The sequence below is a fragment of the Perognathus longimembris genome, chromosome 16, assembly GCF_023159225.1.
Source record: "Perognathus longimembris pacificus isolate PPM17 chromosome 16, ASM2315922v1, whole genome shotgun sequence".
Classification (NCBI taxonomy): Eukaryota; Metazoa; Chordata; class Mammalia; order Rodentia; family Heteromyidae; genus Perognathus; species Perognathus longimembris.
The window spans coordinates 52,075,643-52,096,162 of record NC_063176.1 but is presented as its reverse complement, the minus strand read 5'-3'; the positions used below and the strand labels follow the sequence as shown (position 1 = coordinate 52,096,162).

Below are 20,520 nucleotides of genomic sequence, written 5' to 3'. Positions count from 1 at the left end.
CCCCGAGTCCAAGCCCCAGGACTGGCAAAAAAAAAAAAAAAATCTTCCCACCTCTGAGCATATCCTACACATTAAGAGAAATGCACTCCAAGCCAGGGTACAGGGTACGACTCTTGAAACTGATTCATTCCTGCCCATCTTCCCCACTTAACCTTTCTCTTTTTCCTTCTTCTGTAGGTCAAGTTCCTCTGCTTACAAGCCCACTCCTCTTCTGAGACTAGCAGGAAGCTGTCACTTTAAAAGAAAAAAAATCTGCCTAGTGAGCTTCCCTGGGAACTGGTTGCTAAGCTGCTCAATTTGCCCGGAGACATGGCTGCAGCTTCCAGCGGAGCAGCTCGGGAGTGTCCCCCACCCTTGGCTCTTCCCTTCGGACTCTGGGAGAAGATTGGCCAGCAAGCTTCGCCTCTCCTCCTCTCTCTTCCCTCCATCTGGGAAACAGAATCTGCAAAGTGCTTTTCGTAAAGTTCTTGGAGGTAAATCAGTTCTTCACAAAACCATGGCCGCAGCAGTGCTTTCCTATTTTCAGCTAGCCTTGGGGTGCCGCCTCCCCACCCCCCCCCCCCCCGCCCCGCCCCGGTGCCTCCGAAAGCTTAGGAGCTCCGTTAGTTGGTATTTGTAGCTTGTGCAATGGAAAGGTGGAGTGATTGCGCTGATTTGGGCTGCTGGTCTGGCATCTGGTTGGCAGGAGAAGTGAATCCGGTTCATCAGGATTCCTGGGTGGAAATCCTCTTTGTGGTGCATTTCCGGTCCTTTCAGTTTCAAGTCGGTTGGAGGGTGAGAAGTGCTAGTTCCTGCTCTTTCCTTGGCAGGGGATGGACAAAGGGCTCTTAACCAAAGGCTGAGGGCCAAGATTTCAGGAAAATCTACTGGCTGTGGTTTAAAAGCCATCATTTCCCTTCTTTGCAAAGAGGTGCTGTGAAAAGCTAATAAAGCTGAAGGGGAAATGTGTGTCTGCAATTGCATTTTTATGGACACTTTCCTGCAGCTAAACTCAGTGCCAGTAGGAAATAACCTCTCTCTCTCTCTATATATATATGTGTGTGTGTGTATGTATATGTACATATATGTATATATGTATACATGTATATAAGTGTGTGCATATATATATATCTCACCCAGAGCCATTCATTCTCACACCAGACATGCTTCAGTTAGGAGAACTAGATCTGGGCAGATGCTGGGTGTATGCTGAGAAGACAGATCTATAAACAGATAATAAGAGCACCATGAGCTAAATGTCACAAGAGATTTATGACAAGGTCTAAAGAGCTTGGAGCAGGCAGGATTCTTTCCTGGGAGGGACTCCTGCACTTCCTCTATTCTGTAACCGCACTGGTTTGATGGTGTCTGCGGCGTGCAAGCACGGTACCTATCTGCGCACTTCAAGGGAAATCTACGTCCTATCTGCCTCCTCAGATGACTCTACAAGGCTACTTGTCGCTATCCTTTATACTAAGTTACCTATGGCTAGAATGACTTACAGATTTAGACAACAAATCCCAGAAGGGATGTGGCATCTCCGGATGTTTCTGAGCTTCCAGAAAGATGGGTAGAAATTTCCTTTCAGGGTTGCAGGAGAAAACACCCAGGGACTGGAGGACAGGAAGTTTCACAGCACTACAAATGGACGAAGAATGACCAGTGACCTGAGCTTGGCTGGAGAAGGGGGGAAGGCACGTGGGTTGAAGTGGCCGGGCATTGGGTGTGGAGCTGAAGTGGGAAATGGAGGCTTGGCGATCCCTAAGGCTTTTCTTACTGCTCTTCTCCGCACCCTAACAAGCTCATGTCCCTTCTTTACTTCTTTCCCCCTTGACAATTCATAATGCTATAAACCGGTAATACAATCTACCACCACGAGGGGCACTCTACTATACAATTTATTTTATGGATCTACCTATGATCATAGCTTTATAGAGAAGGGGCAGCCCTGCTCCATGGTCTCTGGCAGGTGAGTGGAGCTGGATTTGAACCCACATCTATGTAATAATTTTTACCGTCTTCACTCTTTCTATAAACCCATGGTTTCACTGCAACAATAGGCTATTCTATTCATTTTAAGGGGTTGTGAATAAGATGGATTGCCCTAGAAGATTGCCTCTTTCCTGTACCTTCATTCCCCTTTCTCTGCATCCTGCGTCATGGGGTCCCTAGATATAGTTCTGATCTGCTGTTGAGCCTTAGAAACAGTCCAATTGATCAAAAGCTTCAATACATTCCTTGAAAAATGTGGCACCAACTAAAATACATTGTTGACCTAACGTAGCCTAAGTCCTTGGTCACCAGTACAATGCTTCACAATATTCAATTGCAAGTATTTCCATTTCCACTTCTATTCAACTAGAATAGGATAATTACTGATAATTCTGCAAAAGCAAGACTAAAGAATGAGACAGAACTATGGCAAGGAATGGAGGAGACATTTAGAACCATAGACTCAAATTCTAAATATGATACTTTACTTGTACAACCTTGGTCAAACCACATAACCGGGAGTCTCAGTTTCTTCCTGTATAAACTAGAATATGAACTACTGGGAGAGAAATGTCATTGTGGGAGACTAAAGAGGATCTATATAAAGATAGCACAAAATAAATGTGCAGTAAATTATGGCCCCTATTTTGATGTAGTTACTAGGAATGTATTAGCATGTACCCAGTATAAATGATGCTGCAAACAGCATATTAAACTGGGGCAGTGTTGATTTAATCTTTTCTAAGCAACAGCATTCATAAGAAAAACAAATTTTGGTGTCATTGGATTTCCTTAGAAACTTATTCAAAGGTAATGATCAGTAAAGGATGAGAAGAAAACAACCTCATTCTATTTTTCATGTTCTACTTCTATTTTTTCTTCCATGGGTGATTTTTTATGGAGAATCTTTTCTTTTTACTTAAAAAAAATTCACATCTTTTCTATTCCCAGTTCATCGCTAGCAGAATTCTTTATTAGAGAGCACCGTGTTCTTTCACTTGTGGCTATCTCTAGGTTATGTTCTCAGTTCTTTATTTTCTGATCTGCTTTCCTTATTTCCGCTCTTCATTTCTGTATCTGGTGAGGAGTTAATGTAGAAGATCCTTTATTGCTCTGTAGCTGTTAATTCCCCTGAGGAGCAGGTAGACTCTGCTGCCCCAATGACCAAGGCAGAGCTAACATTGGGAATCCATGGTATTAGGGATAGTTTGTGATTTGCAATTTGTGTGTAGTATTTCTCTACTTGGTCTCTCAGTCTTTACCACAGACTAGAGAGGACAGCCCAGCCTTAAATGAAAGTGTTCAAAATGTGACCATCAAGACAGAAACAAACCAGGTGCTCATAGCTCATGCCTATAATGCTAGCTATTCAGGAGGCTGAGATCTGAGGATCAGAGTTCAAAGCCAGCCTAGGCAGGAAAGTCTGAGAGACTCTAATCTCTGATTACTTCCAATAAGAAATAAAAAGACCACAAGTGACTCAAGTAATAGAGTGCTAGCCTTGAGCAAAGAATTCAGGGACAATGACCAGGCCCAGAGTTCAAGCCCCAAGACAGACATCCCCCCGCCCCACCACCACAAAAAAAGACAGAAAAAATAAGTGGTAAGACGTATTTATTGAATATCTACTGTGCCTTAGTGCCCCATGACCCAAGACTCTGGGAAGAAAAAAAGCACAACATGTGATTCTTGGCCCCTTGCAGCTGGACTCTTCTAGTGGTAACAGGCAAGCACATGCATTGATCTGTGTTAAGTACCCTAGAAAGATCTTAAGGCACTCGGGGAGTTCTTAGGAGAACAGGGGTGAGAAGTTATCCTTGAATTGAGAGCCCTCATGGAAGACCTCTGTGAGAAAAGGAAATGCCAGCAGAGACCTTAAGGAAATGAAAGAGAGAGGACGATCTGTGCAACTTATGGAAAAGAGTCAAGGCCAAGGAGACAGAGGGGGCAAAGCCCTGGAGCAGGAGGTGCAAGTGTACAATCCGTGAAGGACTTGTGAAAATCTGAAAGGATTTGGGATTTCACTCTTGACAAAAGGGAATCCAGCAAGTGAGGACTAAATGGAGCACAAGACACGGCGATTCAGGGGGCATGGTCAGCCAGCGACGGTACAAGAGCAATTCCAGAAAGTGCTAGAAAGAGAGGGAATATTCTGAGAGATTTTCTAATAAAGGTTAAAAAAAAAAAACTGAGCAACAGCCAGTAAGAGAAGTAAAGATCAGTTTTTAAGGACAAATGATAGCACTTCTAAATAGTCATGGAAATGAGCCAAGAGAGCAGGGAGAAATGACTGCACGGGTGAAAGAGAAGAAGTGTGAGATCAGCCTCCCAAAGGAGGGAAGTGTTAGGGCCTGGTGACCCGAGAGGAACTAGCTGTAGCACAGCAGGCATAACTCCTGGACAATGCCATGAGGCCGGTGAGGTGAGGAGGATTTAGACTTCTCGCAGGCTTTGTCCATTTGTTCAGCAAAATGAGAATGGAGGTCAAGATCAGAGACTGAGGAAGGGCACAAAGATAGCAGAAGAGTAGAAGCTGTGAATTCTCCTTTGGAGCTGGATTCCAACTAACGATGTGAACAGTAAAGCCAGGTTCCTGGGGATTGAGGCATTTTACAACCTTCTTTCTTCCCATCAATCCTGGGGTCTGAGGTTTCCTGGTGAACAGACAGTCTTCTCAGTTTAACTGTTTGTGTAACCATCCGTCACCTTCATATTCATCAATGGTAAGAAGAACAGCATTTCAGTGGTTTCAAAATGCATGACACCTTCTTTGTTCTGTCTTTGTCAAGGACTCATCGTAGCCAAAATGAATCCCAGAGAAGAAAAAGTAAAGATAATTACAGAGGTAAGTGTTTGTGTGAGATCCTCTGTGGAATGTCTGTGCATGAAGAAGTAAGGGCCAGCAACAACCATTTGAAAGGAAAACTGGTGACAAATGAAAATTTGACAGGCTTTAGTAAATCAAAGGGCCATTCTTGAATCCAGCAGCCCTCAGATCCGAAGCGGTTTCCAGGGCTCCGCTCCACACAGGAGCAGATAGCATTTAAGGGTGGAAAACGGAAGTGACCTGTAGGAACAATCTGATTGGCTGCTGCTCCGCCATATGTAAATATAGCCTCATCAGTCTGTGGCCTGTGATTGGCTGGGCTTGGTTGTTTTGATTGTTGATTGTCAGCTCCTTGTCACAAAAGTATACTCCCAGCATAAACATTCAGTTCCTTTCCATACCAAGTTAGGTTGCAGATTGCTAAGTAAATACTTGAAGTACTTACCTCAGGCCAACATTTGTATTAATTTAACACACAGCAAATGCATGCAGGCTGAGAGTAATCTTTCGGGCAGACAAGGAGAAATGGATGATGAAGGCTACAGGAAGCCCAGAGGTCTTCCCTCTACTGAAATCCCTGAACTGTCACCATTTCATAAGCTGCAACACACAGCAGCTCTAATTCCTCATCTGCTGCTGGGCCTACTTCTGCCCGAAGCATATTGATTTCACTTTTTTTAAGTAACAATTGTAGATTATAGTGCTAATGAAATCTGTCCCTGGAGTCTTGCAATTTCTGATTCATGTTGTATACGGCCTCCTTAAATCAATTCCCAGAGCAGAGGAAGTTAATGGAAGTTATGAGTCTACAACTTGGAGACTGAGATCACTAGGCAGCGAAAGTATTTCTGAGGATTCTTACAAGTCCACAGAGATACAAAGGCCAGACACTCCCCGGTTTCCAATGTAATGCTTTAGAAAGCCCGAGAGAATGCCTCCGGAAACCATAGGGCTTAAACAAGCTTTCAAGAACTAACAAAACCACACGGTCTCTTTATCCATGGGACAGACTTGTTTTGTGTCTCTAGTCTCTGGGGATCTAACAGTGGGGGGGGTATGGGGGGGAAATCCATGTCCTCATGGAGACTACATTCCTTCTTACTTGAAGTCCTACTTGAGAGCTTTCTATTGGCTGAAGATTAGAACAGCATTAGAAAACAAAAGATAGTGTGTTGACCCTAGTCCGTTCTATGTCTGTAGAATGAAATTTAGGGCCATACTTGTAATTAGAACCATTTATAAATAAATTGAGCTACATAGCAGGTCCAAGCAAAGGAGGCCAGAGTGAGCAGGGGCCTCAACTCAGAGCATAGATCCACACAGGCAGGAAGTCTCTCTCCCTTCCTCCCTCCCTCTCTACCTTCCCTAGCTTCTTCTTCTCACTCTATCTCTCCCGAAACAATATTACTATATAATCCAGGCTAGCCAGGAACTCACGATCCTCCTGCCTCAGCATCCCAATTCCTGGGACTACAGGTATGTACCACCACACCCAGCTACTTTACAATTTTTGTTCATCCAAAAGTGCTGATACCCCCAGTTCATAAAAGTCTGGGATTAGAAAACTTTAAAGCTGAAACCTTTTTAGTCATTTGAACTCTTAAGATTTGACTTTAAAACATTTGAAAGCATAATGTACAAAAGGAAAAGGTATTTGGAATTTTGCCTTTTCAAAAAGATCTTCCAGGGCTGGGAATATGGCCTAGTGGCAAGAGTGTTTGCCTCGTATACCTAAAGCCCTAGGTTCGATTCCTCAGCACCACATATATAGAAAAGGCCAGAAGTAGCGCTGTGGCTCAAGTTGTCATAGTGCTAGCCTTAAGCAAAAAAAGAAGCCTGGGACAGTGCTCAGGCCCTGAGCTCAAGCCCCAGGACTGGCTTTAAAAAAAAAAAATCTTCCAAAATTTAGCTGGACACTGGTGTATCTGGCCTAGAGGCTGAGATCTGAGGATCATGGTTCAAAGCCAGCCCTAGCAAAAAAAAAAAAAAAAAAAAAAGGCCATTAGACTCTTATCTTTAACTAACTACTAACTAAGCCACAAGTGAAGGTGTGTCTCAAATAGTAGAGGGCTAGCTTTCAGCAAAAAGGCAGTGATTTAACGTAGGATATTTTCCGGTGGAGTATATTTTCTTTTCTCCCTCCCTGCCAGTCAGATTGCCTCCAAGGTTTGCCCTTTGTTCTGGCTCACCATCAGACCTGGCTGGCCAATCCTTCGTGATCTTTCTCAGAATGTGACTTTTGAGAGTGGGGAGTGTATTGTGTTTTGACCTGTGCCTCCTAGACCTAGAACACAATACATGCTCAAAAAAATGTAGTAAACACGTACAAGGACCGGCAATGACAACATCATCTCACGGAGGATGCTACACTATGAAGACCCCTGAGCCACTCACACAAGCCTTGGCTCAAGATCCAGGTGAATGATTTCAATGTTAATGCCTAAAAGTCACTGCTTCCCTTTGCATTTTAACAAAGGAGTTCACGGAAAACCAGGAAGATGCAGACCTGGAAAGGCGGAAGAAGAATGCAAAGGCCCAAAGACGACAAAGAAAGAAACAGGTAGGAAAGGTTGAGAAACTGCCTGTCTGTGTTGTGTCTTTGATTAACAATCTGCCCAGCACTGCCAGGGAACCACACAGCATCTGACAGAAAAAGCATCTTCCTATGGGTACCAATGTTTACTTTGCTTTAGAGAACTATGAAGCAAAGATATAGCCTAGATATCCCTGTGGGGACTTATACATGATATTCACAAGAAGGCATACTTCTGTTTTAAGTTTTCTTCTGTCTCCTGAGCAGAGTCTAGAAAGGATGGTTAGTGATGTCGCTGACAGCTATAAACTAGGGCGGGCGATAGATGGCAGTGCAGGATTGCAAATGTGAGAGAACCCCCTCTCGTGCTCCAAAGCCTGAATTCCTTGTTAGTCTGAGCCAAAGACCAAGCAATCCCTGCTCCTCCCCCACCTCTTCGCAGAAGTTCCCCTCCCGGGCTAGGAGCATCTTCAGCAAGGTAAATCTTTTCCCAACAAACCAATTCTCTTGCGAAAGGGCTGCTGCCCTCTGAGAAGGGAAGCCGAGGATGAGGCGATGCAGAATGAGGGGCTTGCCAGGAACGCCTGAGATGCCAGCCAGGGAGGGGAAGGGAGCGCCATTTTGAGGCAGCAGTCGTGTGATGGGCTCCACAGAGAAGCTGGCTGTCCTGCAGATGCAGGCTGGGTGGGCGGGGAGCTGCTAGGCCGGCCATGTGGGCCAGTCTCTGGCCACCCCAGGGAATCTGAGAGACTCACCGCCTTGCTGGACTGCTGGAGCTTTAACCTCTTCCCTGCTGGTCACCTGTGACCCAGAGCTAAGGCTGCTGTAAATCCTGGATGAAATAGGAGAATGAGACCGAGGCGGGAATGTGATCGCTCTCAAGGGCTGACTGTTTCACATGTCTGCTTTCCACTTTGAGTGACATCTCCCTTTCATTCAACCCGTACTAGAACCCTGGTCCCTAACCATGGCTAAATGCCTGAGGTCCACGCTGGGTTGTGAATTCTAATCAGAACCTCCGGCTATGCCTAGTGTCTCCTACATTCTTCCATAGGGGAGAAAGTAATTCATAAAGAAGTTAAATTCCTGCCCAAAGTCCACGGTCAGTCTGAGTTGACTACACACTTTAAGCTGTGTGGTTGGTCTCAAAAGCATCATTGCCAACTCTGTCTCCTTGGCCTCCTCCCCTGAGACTTGGGGGAAGAGTCCAGAAACTCTTCCTGGAGACACCAAAACTGTGGAAACAATGTTTGTCCCTGATTAGACAGTGGTCCTCTAAAAGATGTTTCCAGTGTGTTCGGAAGTGCATAAGAAATTGGTGCCTATGAGGTTCTGCAGAGCTCAATCAATAGATATGTTTTCCTAGAAAAAGTAAAGAGTGATCTTATTTGGGGACAGAAGCAATATTTTTGAAAAGTTTGCTAGAATAAGTCAAGGTGGGCAGTACTTCCCTAAAGGATGTCCACAGTGGCTCACATGACTGGAACGTAGCTGCCCTGGGTCTGACTGGCATACTAAGATCCATCCCTTCATGAGTGAGGTCTAAGGTGAACTGAAACTCAGGGCATCTCTGAACTTTCTGATCTTCCGTCCATAGCCTCCAACCACTGAGCTTGAGGAAATGGTGTCGGAAAAATCTCACGACGGCTCCCAGCCAGAGCCTGCACAGGAAGAGCCTGAGACACATCTTCTGGGTCTGACAGCCAGGCGGGGCCCTCGAAGTAAGTGTCTCTGTGGTTCTGTGGTTAGGTCAGACTTCAGATTGATACCTAGCTCAGCAGGGGGAATGATGAGAGTGTTCTTAAGGGTACTTACTATGTTCCATGCATAGTTCCGGCTGCTGAGTGTCACTTCGTTACAATCCTCATTCCTAGGGTAGCATTTGCGTATGTGGCACAGCTTTGGGACGTTTTCTATCTATCACGAGGTAAGTGAGGCAGGATGAACTGAAGGAGAGATGGTGCTGAGAAAGCCTGGTGCCAGTGGCACACATCTGTAATCCTAGCTACTCAGGCGGTTGAGATCTGAGGATCGTCCTATGAAGCCAGCCCAGGCAGACAAATCCATGAGACTCCAATTAACCAATAAAAATCCATTGGTGAAAGGGTAGCTCAAGTGGTACAGCACCAACCTTGAGTGAAAAAGCTAAGGGAGAGTGTGAGACTCTGAGTGGAAGCCCCAGTAATGACACAAAATAATAATAATATACAATAACAGTAATGGTGCTGATAATACTGTATGTAGAAATTACAAGGAGGAGTATGTAGTTAGGGGAAATGGAGCCAGACTTGAATTAGATGTTGGGAGAATGGGGGTAGTTTCTGAGATTCTCTGTGAATTCCTTTCTTAAGACACCTTCCAAGAAACTTGGCCTATACTTTATAGCAGTTGTGCTTCCCTAGCACACGAACCATCATTAATTATTTGCTCATTATAGGGAAAACCACTGCCCACATTAGGACATCTCATGAGAAGTAAGAAAAATGTAAGGCGAGACATGTCTTAGATTTTTCCATTGTTAGGTAATTGTTACACTATTTCACTGTGGCAGAGCTGGGAAATAAAATAACTGTTGAAAAATTTAAGGGCCTTGGAAGCAAGTTGATCTGATGTCCAACCCTAAGAAAAATGTGGTTCCCATAGAAAGACCACAATTCAATGAAAGCTATAGGGAATCAAAAGAAATAGAACCCCAAATAAAAAATTATCCCATAGAGCTATTCCTTCCTCTAAATACTCAGCGTTCTTCATTAGTAGAGTCAGCTCAGGCTGCCATAACTAAATATCATAGACCAGGTGATTTAAACCATCAAAATGTACTTCCTAATAGTTCCAGAGCCTGGAAGTCTGAACTCTTGGGACTAGCTTTATCCAGTTTCTAGTGAGGACTTTCTTCCCTGGCTGTTAGACAGCTGCCATCTTGCTTCGTGCTCAGATGAACTCTGCACAGTTGCTCCAAGAAAGTTGCTCTGGTGGTTCTTCTTATAAGGACACCAATCTTAACATACACCCCACCATTATGATCTCATTTGTTTTTAATGACCTCCTGTAGGATTAATCTCCAAATATAGAAATATTGGGCATTGGGGATTTAACATATGAATTTAAGGTAAACAATTCAGTCCTGGACACAAGGATTGGATATTAAGTAGTTATTATTAAGTCACGAGATTAAAAATGTCAGAGGAGGTAGGTAGCTAGTCCCAAAGGTTCTGTGGTCTAAAAAAATAAATTCTTCTCATTTCTAGAAAGGGGTAATACTGTTCAGTATGACCTTGGGAGTGATAGTAGAGATAAAAAATTTTAAATAATGTGGAAGTATACTAAATATTACAACATATTGGATAAATACATAGTAACTAAGGTATAGGAAAGTTTAGCTAAGAGTTTGAATATATGCATTCACCCAAAAGGAACACGTTTTCTGATTTGGAAAATGGAGAGGTAGTGTTAACACAAAGCTCAACCACATGTCCTTGGTCAGGGCCAAATGGTCTCTGGCACTGAAAGCTGTTGATAATGTTGGCAGCACTGGTGGACCCCGATATAAAGACATCCCTAGGAGTGAGAAGTGGGCCAATCGAATGTCAGCTGATGAGCAGAAGTGTCAGATTGTGAGTTTCAGTCCCAGTCTTGGACCAAATAAAAAGCTAAAGGACAAGTAGCCAGGCTCTGAGTTCAAACCCTAGTCCTGGCAGGAAAGAGAGAGAGAGAGAGGAAGAGGAAGAAGGGAGGGAGGGAGGAAGGAAGGTTGGTTTCAACTAATTTTCTTTGTGTGTGTGTGTGTGTGTGTGTGTGTGTGTGTGTGTGTGTGTGTGTGTGTGGTAGTTGGGATGGAATTCAGGAGTTTATACTTGGTAGCTCTACTGAACTACACTCTGAGCTCTTAAATGTTTCCTTTTCTTTTCTGTCTTTTAAGGCTTACCACCAATTCCTTCAGCTTCCAGAACAGGCTTTGCAGAATTTTCCATGAGGGAACGCATGCGGGAGAAGCTTCAAGCCGCCAGGGTGAGCGGCAGAGCCATTGACGGGCGTGATTCGGGCTGACTATGGTTTCATGGGGATGGCCTGGCTTGCTTGCCACCCTGCAAGCAGCGCAGATGTGAATTCTCTTCCATTTCCCTTTCAAGTTCTCAGTGTGAATATGGATTTCACACTGACCAGATGAAAATGATGGGTGAGAAGTAGTGTCATTCTACTCCACGATGTCCCTGGCTCTTAAAGAGAGACAGCACGTATTTCTTACCAATTACACTCTACTGAGATGGCAAGTGAGCTTTTTACAGCGCTCCTCACATGATCTAGTGGTAATTCTCCTGTTTTGACTTTTTAGTCCAAGGCAGAAAGCGCGTTGTTGCAGGAAATACCTACGCCAAAACCCAGGCGCCTGAGAAGCCCCAGTTCCAGGGAGGTGGAGACAGAATTTGGCACCGAGGTGAGAAATGGACTCTCTTTACTTCAACATATGGCTTCTCTGCTCTCTGGACCCCTTTCTGCTCCTGTACAAAGGGACAGTGCCAGAACCAAATTCTTTGCGTTGTTTTGTGGACTGCAAGCATCCTTATTAACAATATATCGGAGAGTCCCTGGTACAAGGTAAGAGCTCTCTACGTATGAGCCATTGTTAGAGCTGAAGTCCAAGAGAAAAGAACATGGGTGGGATTATTTGGTCGATAGTTCAAGTTCTCAAAAAACAGCCCACTGCTTGCAATCGTGCATTTCCTCTCCCTTCATGGTCTGCAGACTCGTAACACATGACCAAATGCCAATGTCAAAGTGGAAGCCGTATCAAACAACAAGGTCACCACTAAATAGGACCACATTTTCTCCATGTGTATCCCTGGTTCCTTGTCCTATGAGACCCAACAACTGGCTCTACCTACGTGCCAATGAACCACTTGAAAGCCAGCATTTACAGGCAACTCCTTCTTGCCAGGGTTCCCACGGGCTGTGATTACACAGCAGTGTGGGTAAAGTCTGCCCTACTGTAGTGGGGTGACAGACAGCAGAGGTATCAAATTCCAACAGTTCAGCTCTGAGGTGGATGTCCTTAGTAGCCCAGACAAATAGCCTGCCTCCAGCCTCCCACACAAACTGCATAAAAAGTATCTTAGATTGGGGGATTTTTCTCTTTAAAATGTAGAATCGAACATCTAAGTAACAAAAGAATAAATAGATCAGACATCACCAAAGCTAAGTTTTTGTGTGCCTTAGTAGATATCAGAGTGACAGAATGGAGTGAAAAAGCTAAGGGACAGTGCCCAGGCCATGAGTTCAAGCCCTGATACTTGGACAAAACAAACAAACAAAAAACCCAGCACAATCACTTTAAGCAGATTTAATGGCCTCAAATGTGCCTAAGCTTTTACCTTTCTTTTTTTTTTTTTTTTTTTAGATTTTGACAAGAAGTAATATTATGGGCTGGGGATATGGCCTAGTAGCAAGACTGCTTGCCTCATATACATGAAGCCCTGGGTTCAATTCCCCAGCACCACATATACAGAAAACGGCCAGAAGTGGCACTGTGGCTCAAGTGGCAGAGTGCTAGCCTTGAGCAAAAAGAAGCCAGGGACAGTGCTCAGGCCCTGAGTCCAAGCCCCAGGACTGGCAAAAAAATAAATAAATAAAAAGATTAAAAAAAGAAGTAATATTATAAACTTTATTGATTCCATAAATATTACAATAAAACCATCCATTCTGTGACAGAACACAGTGATGGAATTATCTTCTTTGCCAACCCAACATAGAAAACACATGAAGAAATGAAAATAAAATAAAATACCAATCTCCATATAACCACTTATTCTTATACGCTAAAATAAAACATTTATAATCACATGTATAGTCACAGAAAGTAGCCACATCAGAAGAAAAGGAATCATGTCATAGGACAAAGCACAAACCTTGAGCCAAGAAGCATGTGTATTGGAGTATTTAGATCAAATGTGAGGGATGATTATTTAATAGATAGCTCGGAAGTTATCTTCAGTGAAATGGATAATCCATTGATCCACAGGATGAAATAGCACTTTGGGGTTTAATTCCCATGGGGGATGTAGTTTTATATTTGTTTAGCCTTAAGAGAGCCAAGGTTGAGTAAGGTTCAGCAACCTTAACTAACCTTCAAGTGTAATTGAAGCTTGTATTTATTGAAATCTAGTGAGTGAGGTTCCTCCAAGGCCGGAAGATACAAGTTAAATTCTCTTTCATTTCTTTGCTTAATCAGCTTATCTGTGATTTCTCACTCTTGTGTAGCCAGGGAAAGAGGCCCAAGGGACACAACAAGAAGATTCCCAGAGTTTTTCAAGAGTAAAGTTCCGTGATCCTGGAAGAAAACTCAGGTCTAAGCCCCAGGTGAGTACCGTGAATCCCAGCTGCTAGGAAGCGGAGATCAGAGCTGAGATTTGAGGCTAGCCCAGGCATAAAGGTGGAGAGACTACGTCTCAACCAGGAAGTTGGGCATGCTAGTTCCTACTTGTGGTCTCAGTTACTCAGGAAGCCATGGGTAGGAAGATTGTAGGCTGAGGCCAGCCTTGGAAAAAAATGCAACACAAGACCCTATCTGTAAGATAACAAAGAGCAAAAAGGGGTGGGGGTGAGGTTGGGGGTGGGGGGGAATGCCTGCTTAGCAAGTGCAAGGCCCTGAGTTCACATTCTAATAGCACCAATAAAAAAAAAAAAAGAAGAAGAAAATGAGGAAGGAAAGAAAGCACCAACTCAAGAATAATTAAAAGGAAAAGCTCATTTATTTTTCTGAAGGTTACATCTTAGATTTCTGATGAAAATGATCCATTTTTTTGCTGCGTTAACAACCTTTTCTAAAGTGTTTATTCTTACAAATAACGTCTCTAGGTGCTTGTTGGAATGTCAATGATTGCTGCTAGAAATAGTCATAATTTACACCTCCCTACTGCCTGTTGATATTGTTGAAAGGCTCCACGGGTCCTCCATCTAACCTTGAAGAAGGACAGCACAGTTAGGATGCAGTGTGTGGCAGGGTTCAGGAGCCAGCTGGGAGTTGCTGATGCTCCGCTAGCTCATTCTCTGGAATAGAAGGAGCTGTTCTTTCCTTCCCTCTAGGTGCCCCCTGGCTTTCCCTCTGCAGAAGAGGCCTATAACTTCTTTACGTTCAACTTTGATCCTGAACCAGAAGAACCAGAGGAAGGAAAACAAATAAAAGGTAGAGATGAAAATAACCAAGAGGAGGAGACAGGGGAGGAAGAGCCGCCTTCCCAGGGAGTAAGTACAACAGTATTTCACATCCCTGTCGTGTAGAAGAGCGGGGAGACTCAGGAGAAATGTTGGCAGGTTGTGTAGAGGTGGGAAATAGGAGTGTGCCACTGCTTCTCAAGACCACCCGGAGGGCATCATCAAGAAGTACAGAGAGCCACAGGAGGCAGTTCTCATGGACCAGTAATCCTAGCATCCAGTGAGGATCTTGGTTCGAAACCAACCCAGGCAGAAAAGTCTTGTGAGATTCTTTTTTTTTTTTTTTTTTTTTTTGGCCAGTCCTGGGCCTTGGACTCAGGGCCTGAGCACTGTCCCTGGCTTCTTCCCGCTCAAGGCTAGCACTCTGCCACTTGAGCCACAGCGCCGCTTCTGGCCCTTTTCTGTATATGTGGTGCTGGGGAATCGAACCTAGGGCCTCGTGTATCTGAGGCAGGCACTCTTGCCACTAGGCCATATCCCCAGCCCTTGTGAGATTCTTAACTCCAATTAATCACTACAAGGCTGGAAGTGGAGCTTTGGCTCAAGTGGTGAGGTGCCAGGCTTGAGTGAAAAAGCTAAAGAACAGCACCTAGGTCCTGAGTTAAAGCCCAAGAATCAGCATGCGAACAAATACATAAAATATAAGCATCAATATAAATAACTAAATTCTAAAAGCTTAGAAGCCCTTCTCTGGGGTCCCCCACCCTGCTCTGTCCAGGTGCTTTTCAAATCTCTCATACTCAAGTGGATTTCGCCTTTCCCAGTGGTTTTACCTCTGGAGAGCTCTATGCAGCTTCTTCATTCTGTCTCCCTGCACTTTTCTCTTTGTTGGCCTTTGCTGCTCCCCCAAAAGCAGTGGTGGGACACAGGCAAGGAAGCTTACGCACTGCTATGGCTGAGCTCTCTGACTTTTTTCCTTTTTTTTTTTTTTTTTTTTTTGCTTTTTGGGTGTTTTTGACATTTTATCATCTTCAAGTGATGCTGAAAGCTATGTTTCCATGGAGACTTACTTTTTGTTTCTTATTGGGTGGTACATTTGAGAAGAAATCTCAGGAGGTAGGTAGCCAGGCTGCCCCCATTGTTTTCAGAAAAAGAAAGTCTTTATAGGATCTTAAAAGATACTGCCTAAGGGACCAGGCTTAATGCTAAGGAGAAGAGGAGAAGGAAGAGGAGGAGGAGGAGGAGGAGGAGGAGGAGGAGGAGGAGGAGGAGGAGGAGGAGGAGGAGGAGGAGGAGGAGGAGGAGGAGGAGGAGGAGGAGGAGGAGGAGGAGGAGGAGAGAGAGGAGGAGGAGGAGGAGGAGGAAGAGGAGGAGGTGGAGGAGGAGAGAACAATAGAAGAAAAGGAAACTAGAAAGAGAAGCTGGTTATCACCTGTAATCTCAGCATTTGGGGAGACTCAGGCAGGAGGATCCCAAGTTTTAGGCCAGCCTAGGCTACATAATGAGGGCCTGTATTAAAAAAAAAAAGAAAGAGGAAGTCATGAAAGAAGAGAAAATATTGGGAAAGTACTTAAAGGGAAGAGACATAAACTACCAGATTATAACCACTGTGCTCAAAACTCTTGAATGCAGCATTTAATTTTATCCTCTCAAAATCCTAAGCAGGAAGATTACTAATATCCCCATGTTACAGCAGAGAGTACTAAAGATTGGAAAGTTAGCAGACAGCACAAGGAAAAGCTGGGACTCGAACCCAGGCCATGTGAGCCCAGCAAGGTCTGTGCTGCCTTCCACTTGCTGCCCTTGTCTGTGCAGTGGTGCTGAGTGGAAGGTTACATGGACATAGCGAGGCACTCACGTCTTTAAATAAATCTCTACAAGGAAGCTTTCCAGAGGAAGTGAAGCTTGTTGAGATTTCAATTGCTTTGTTTACCCTTTCCTGATTCCCCTATCTTATAGATGCATAGAATAGTGAAAAACAACCAATGAAAGCCATTTGCAAAATATGAGAGGACAGAGAGTTCTATGCTTTTGGTTAAAAAAAACCACACAACTGAACAATTGGTGGTTCATAGATAGCATTTCAAAGCCATCCTGGACAGAAAAGTTCCTGAGACTCTTTTCAATTAACCAGTAAAAAGCTGGAAGTAGAGCTGTGGCTTAAGTGGTAGAACACTGATCCTGAGCAAAAGAAAAACAACCCACCAGCAATAGTGTGAGACTCTAACAAGTTCAGTATCAGTACTAAAAATGAATAAAAACTCTTAAAGTCCATTTTGTTTAGAACTTGTGAAGTTTGGTGGGTTCAGTGCCAGTAATTATTTTCCTAGGCAAATAGAATCCAAGTGTGATTTCACTTGTTGTTTTTATTGGTTGGCATTACACAGGATGAAGAAGAACTTCTTAGCAATCAGGATGCGGAAGAGCTCTTGTTGGGCTTACACGGTGCAGCCCATGATTTTGTGGCTGTCAGGCCTGCAGAGTACGAAAGTGCTCACGTTTGGATGCAGAAGGAGAAAGATATCCTCTTTATCCCCAGTAGACAGACAGGTACTTCTGTGGGTTTTTGTTGTTGGTTGGCTGGTTGTGGGGGGGGGGGGCAGTTGCTCAGTTTAGACATCTTCATTCTCTTTCACATGAGATAAGGCTGGTATATATGGATGGCCTAGTTCCAGAACTGATTGTACTTTCTAATCTGACTTCACCATCAAGAAATACACTCAGGTCAGGCACAGTGTCTCATGACTATAATCTCAGTTACTGGGGAGGCAGAGAACAGGACGACTGAGACCCCCATTTCAACAACAAGCCAGAGGTGGTGGTTCACATTTGTAACCCCAACAAATAGAGCATGCAACAAATAGAGCACCCTGTGCTCTACTTCCGGTTGGGAGGGGAAGGAAACTTGAGCGTCCTGATGAGACTTTGGGTTTTGTGTGTGTGTGTGTGTGTGTGTGTGTGTGTGTGTGTGTGTGTGTGTGTGTGTGTAAGAAGGACTTAGCCTGCTCTATCTAGATAGGAGGACATGCCTGAGCCACCAGCGCCCAGCTCAGAGAAACCTTTTCATTTGTAAAGTATGTCCTCACCCACTACCTCCTCTACTTCTCCTAAGAAGCTGGGGAAATGAAAAGCATGATCTCCTTGTACACATGGGAGGAGCTCTAGAGGTGTGTGGCCTGGATTCATCCAGCCAGAGAAAAATAGAGTAGAAGCATACACCGGTTTTGCTCTTACTCTTCCCTGTAAGCCGCACTGAGAAGAGGAAGAATGTCATTCCTGGATGATGTCGGACCTGTGATTCTCCAACATGCCATTGCAAACGAACACATTTACCTTCTTGACTCCGCTCCCAGGAGCTCATTTGGAAAATGGGTAGTTTCTAAGACCCCTAGTGAAATCTCAGGTGGGGTGTTCCAACTCACCCAACGGCGGTCTGCAGGTTGAGGCGGGCCCTGACGTTGGTTGTATTTATTTGTGAACTTCCTAGTGCCGACCTATAAAAAGCTTCCGGACAATGTGCAGCCCAGATACCTGGAGGATGAAGGCCTTTACATCGGAGCCAGGCCGGAAGTGGCCCGCACCAATCAGAACGTCATGGAGAACAGGCTACTGAGGCAGGAGCCAGTGAGTGACAGGAGCTTCCAGACACTCCCCTCCTCATGAGTTCTCTACAGAAAGTGGTTCCGCTGTTCTTCTCTTATAACCAGTCTCTGAGTACATCTCAGCCACTCCAAACTCATCTCCTGCTACCTAGACCTTGGCCTCTGCTAAATCAGATCTGGGCAACCCTTTCCCAACTCACAGAAGGTCTGCGGTGGTAGTAGGGCTTGAACTCAGGGCCTCACACTCTTGTTTGGATTTTTTTCTTTTTCCTTTTTTTGGCCTGAGGCTGGTGTTCTATTGCTTGAGCCACACTTCTATTTCTGGCTTTTTGCTGGTTCACTAGAGAAAAGAGTCTCACAGATTTGTCTGCCCAGGCTGGTTTCGAACCATGATCCTCAGATCTCAGCCACTTTAGTAGCTTAGAACCAGAGCTGTGAGCCACCAGTGCCCAGCTCACATAACCTTTCAACTTTGGGGGATTAGTGAAGGTTCAATTTCCACTGGGGGGGGGAAAAAGCATTTCAAGTTCTGTTGGGATGGCTGGGAATATGGCCTAGTGGCAAGAATGCTTGCCTCAAGTTCTATTGGGAGAAGAAGAGGTACCTGAAATGTGTCATCAGGTGCTGGGAATATGGCCTAGTGGTAAAGTGCTTGCCTCGCATACATGAAGCCCTGGGTTTGATTCCTCAGCACCATGTATATAGAAAAATCCAGAAGTAGCGACTAAAGTAACTAAAGTGGTAGAGTGCTAGCCTTGAGCAAAAAAGAAGCCAGGGACAGTGCTCAGGCCCTGAGTTCAAGCTCCAGGACTGGCAAAAAACAAAAACAAAAAAATACAAAACAAAAACGTGTCATCAACACAGAATTTTGTTGTGTTATTGGTTTTGTTCATATTCAAATGCAGAAGAAATATAGATGGTGCTCTCTTATGCTTAATCCACAGGAGAGGAAGTGGTTTGGAGATGATGGCCGGATTCTGGCCCTGCCCAGTCCCATCAAGCCATTTCCCTCGAGGCCACCACTATTAACTCCAGCACAAAGCTTCAAGGCAGAACTTGAAACACTGTATAAAAAGGTACAATCCCCCCCCCCCCTTCATTTCAACCCAATTTAATACATGCCATTGAAGTGGCTGGGCTTTCTAAGTGGCTTGGGGTGAGGAATTTCTTACATTCTGCTTTGATTTATTTTTAAATACCTCACTATCATGCCTATAATGAGCACAAAATAGGTATGTACAAGTCCTTTCTATAAGAAATGAATTCATTTCCTAGCCAAGAATAGCAAGTTTTATAAAGAACACAACTTTATTTGCATATGCAGGCTAACATGGTACTTACTTTCATTCTGCTTCTTTTGTTTCTCTTTTCTGTCATCATCAATTTTTCTCCATGCAGGATTAGTTCATGCTTATTGTTTCTTTACACTCTCACTGGAGATATGCTATCAAATAAATCCTCTCTCTGTCTCTCCCTCTCTCTGTCTCTGTCTTTGTGTCTGTCTCTCTCTCTTTCACTCTCTCTGTCTCTCTGTCTCTGTCTCTCTCTCTCTCTTTCTCTGTTTCTCTCTCTGTATGATTTGGGGGTTTGAACCCAGGGCTTTGTGCTCTCATTTGGCTTTCTGGCTCATGAAGGCCAACTTTGGCTTTCTACCACTTGAGTCTCACTTCCAGTCTAGCCTGCTGGTTAATTCAACATGGCCGTTCATTAGATTTTTCTGCCCAAGTTGGCTTTGAACTGCTGATCCTCTAGCCTCCTGCCTGATCAGGATTATAGATGGGAGCCACCCTTGTGGCTCTGCTGCAAACTCATTGCTAATATAATCTCCGAACCTTTGTATGAAGCTGCCTGGCGTGAGTGATACGATGTTGTTCTTCAATCTCTCTGTGCCTCCATTTCTTCATTTGTAAAAAGAGTCCTAAGACGCTTGTGCAAACTGAATAAGATATGTGTTGTGCTGCTACAACAAAATATCTGAAGGAAAAGAGATCATTTAGCTCAGAGTTCTGGTTAAACCACAGGGTGCCAGCCTCACCTTGGCCCTGGTGGGAACTGTGTCGTCAATGTGTTGACAGTGAGAGAGCATGCGCAGGAAGGGTCACACCTTGAGGCAGGCAGAAGCCAAAACTTCTGAACAGGCTTGACAAGAACTTGTCCACTTCCTGACCAGTGCCAGTCCCTGTGAACTCATCCCCTTTTCCCACCCCTTACAAACTTCTCCTACATGTCCTCCACCACCACCTCGAGGAGCCAGCCACCACCACATGGAAACTTTGGGACAAGGGGAAGCCATTTTTTTTTTTTGCCAGTCCTAGGGCTTGAACTCGGGGCCTGAGCCCCGTCCCTGGCCTTTGCATGTGTATGTGGTGCTGCAGAATGGAACCCAGGGCTTCATGCATGCTAGGCAAGTGCTCTGCCGCTAAACCACATTCCCAACC

General features: G+C 44.5%; 1 protein-coding gene across 2 annotated transcripts in view; it reads left to right on the top strand.

The window, feature by feature from the left end:
- The first annotated feature begins 289 nt into the window (after positions 1 to 289).
- Positions 290 to 20,520, top strand: part of Cc2d2a (coiled-coil and C2 domain containing 2A) — a 66,368-nt gene continuing 46,137 nt past the window's right edge. The window contains exons 1-11 of one of the 2 annotated variants that reach the window (XM_048364204.1): positions 290 to 473; positions 4,761 to 4,816; positions 7,275 to 7,358; positions 8,929 to 9,052; positions 11,251 to 11,339; positions 11,665 to 11,766; positions 13,587 to 13,685; positions 14,412 to 14,570; positions 16,868 to 17,030; positions 17,968 to 18,104; positions 19,027 to 19,158. In XM_048364204.1, the coding sequence (XP_048220161.1) occupies positions 4,778 to 4,816; positions 7,275 to 7,358; positions 8,929 to 9,052; positions 11,251 to 11,339; positions 11,665 to 11,766; positions 13,587 to 13,685; positions 14,412 to 14,570; positions 16,868 to 17,030; positions 17,968 to 18,104; positions 19,027 to 19,158 (1,128 nt within the window). In that variant the 5' untranslated portion in view covers positions 290 to 473; positions 4,761 to 4,777. Of the gene's footprint in view, positions 474 to 4,760; positions 4,817 to 7,274; positions 7,359 to 7,607; positions 7,810 to 8,928; positions 9,053 to 11,250; positions 11,340 to 11,664; positions 11,767 to 13,586; positions 13,686 to 14,411; positions 14,571 to 16,867; positions 17,031 to 17,967; positions 18,105 to 19,026; positions 19,159 to 20,520 lie in introns of those variants that run through there. The other variant, XM_048364203.1, reaches the window with a different exon arrangement.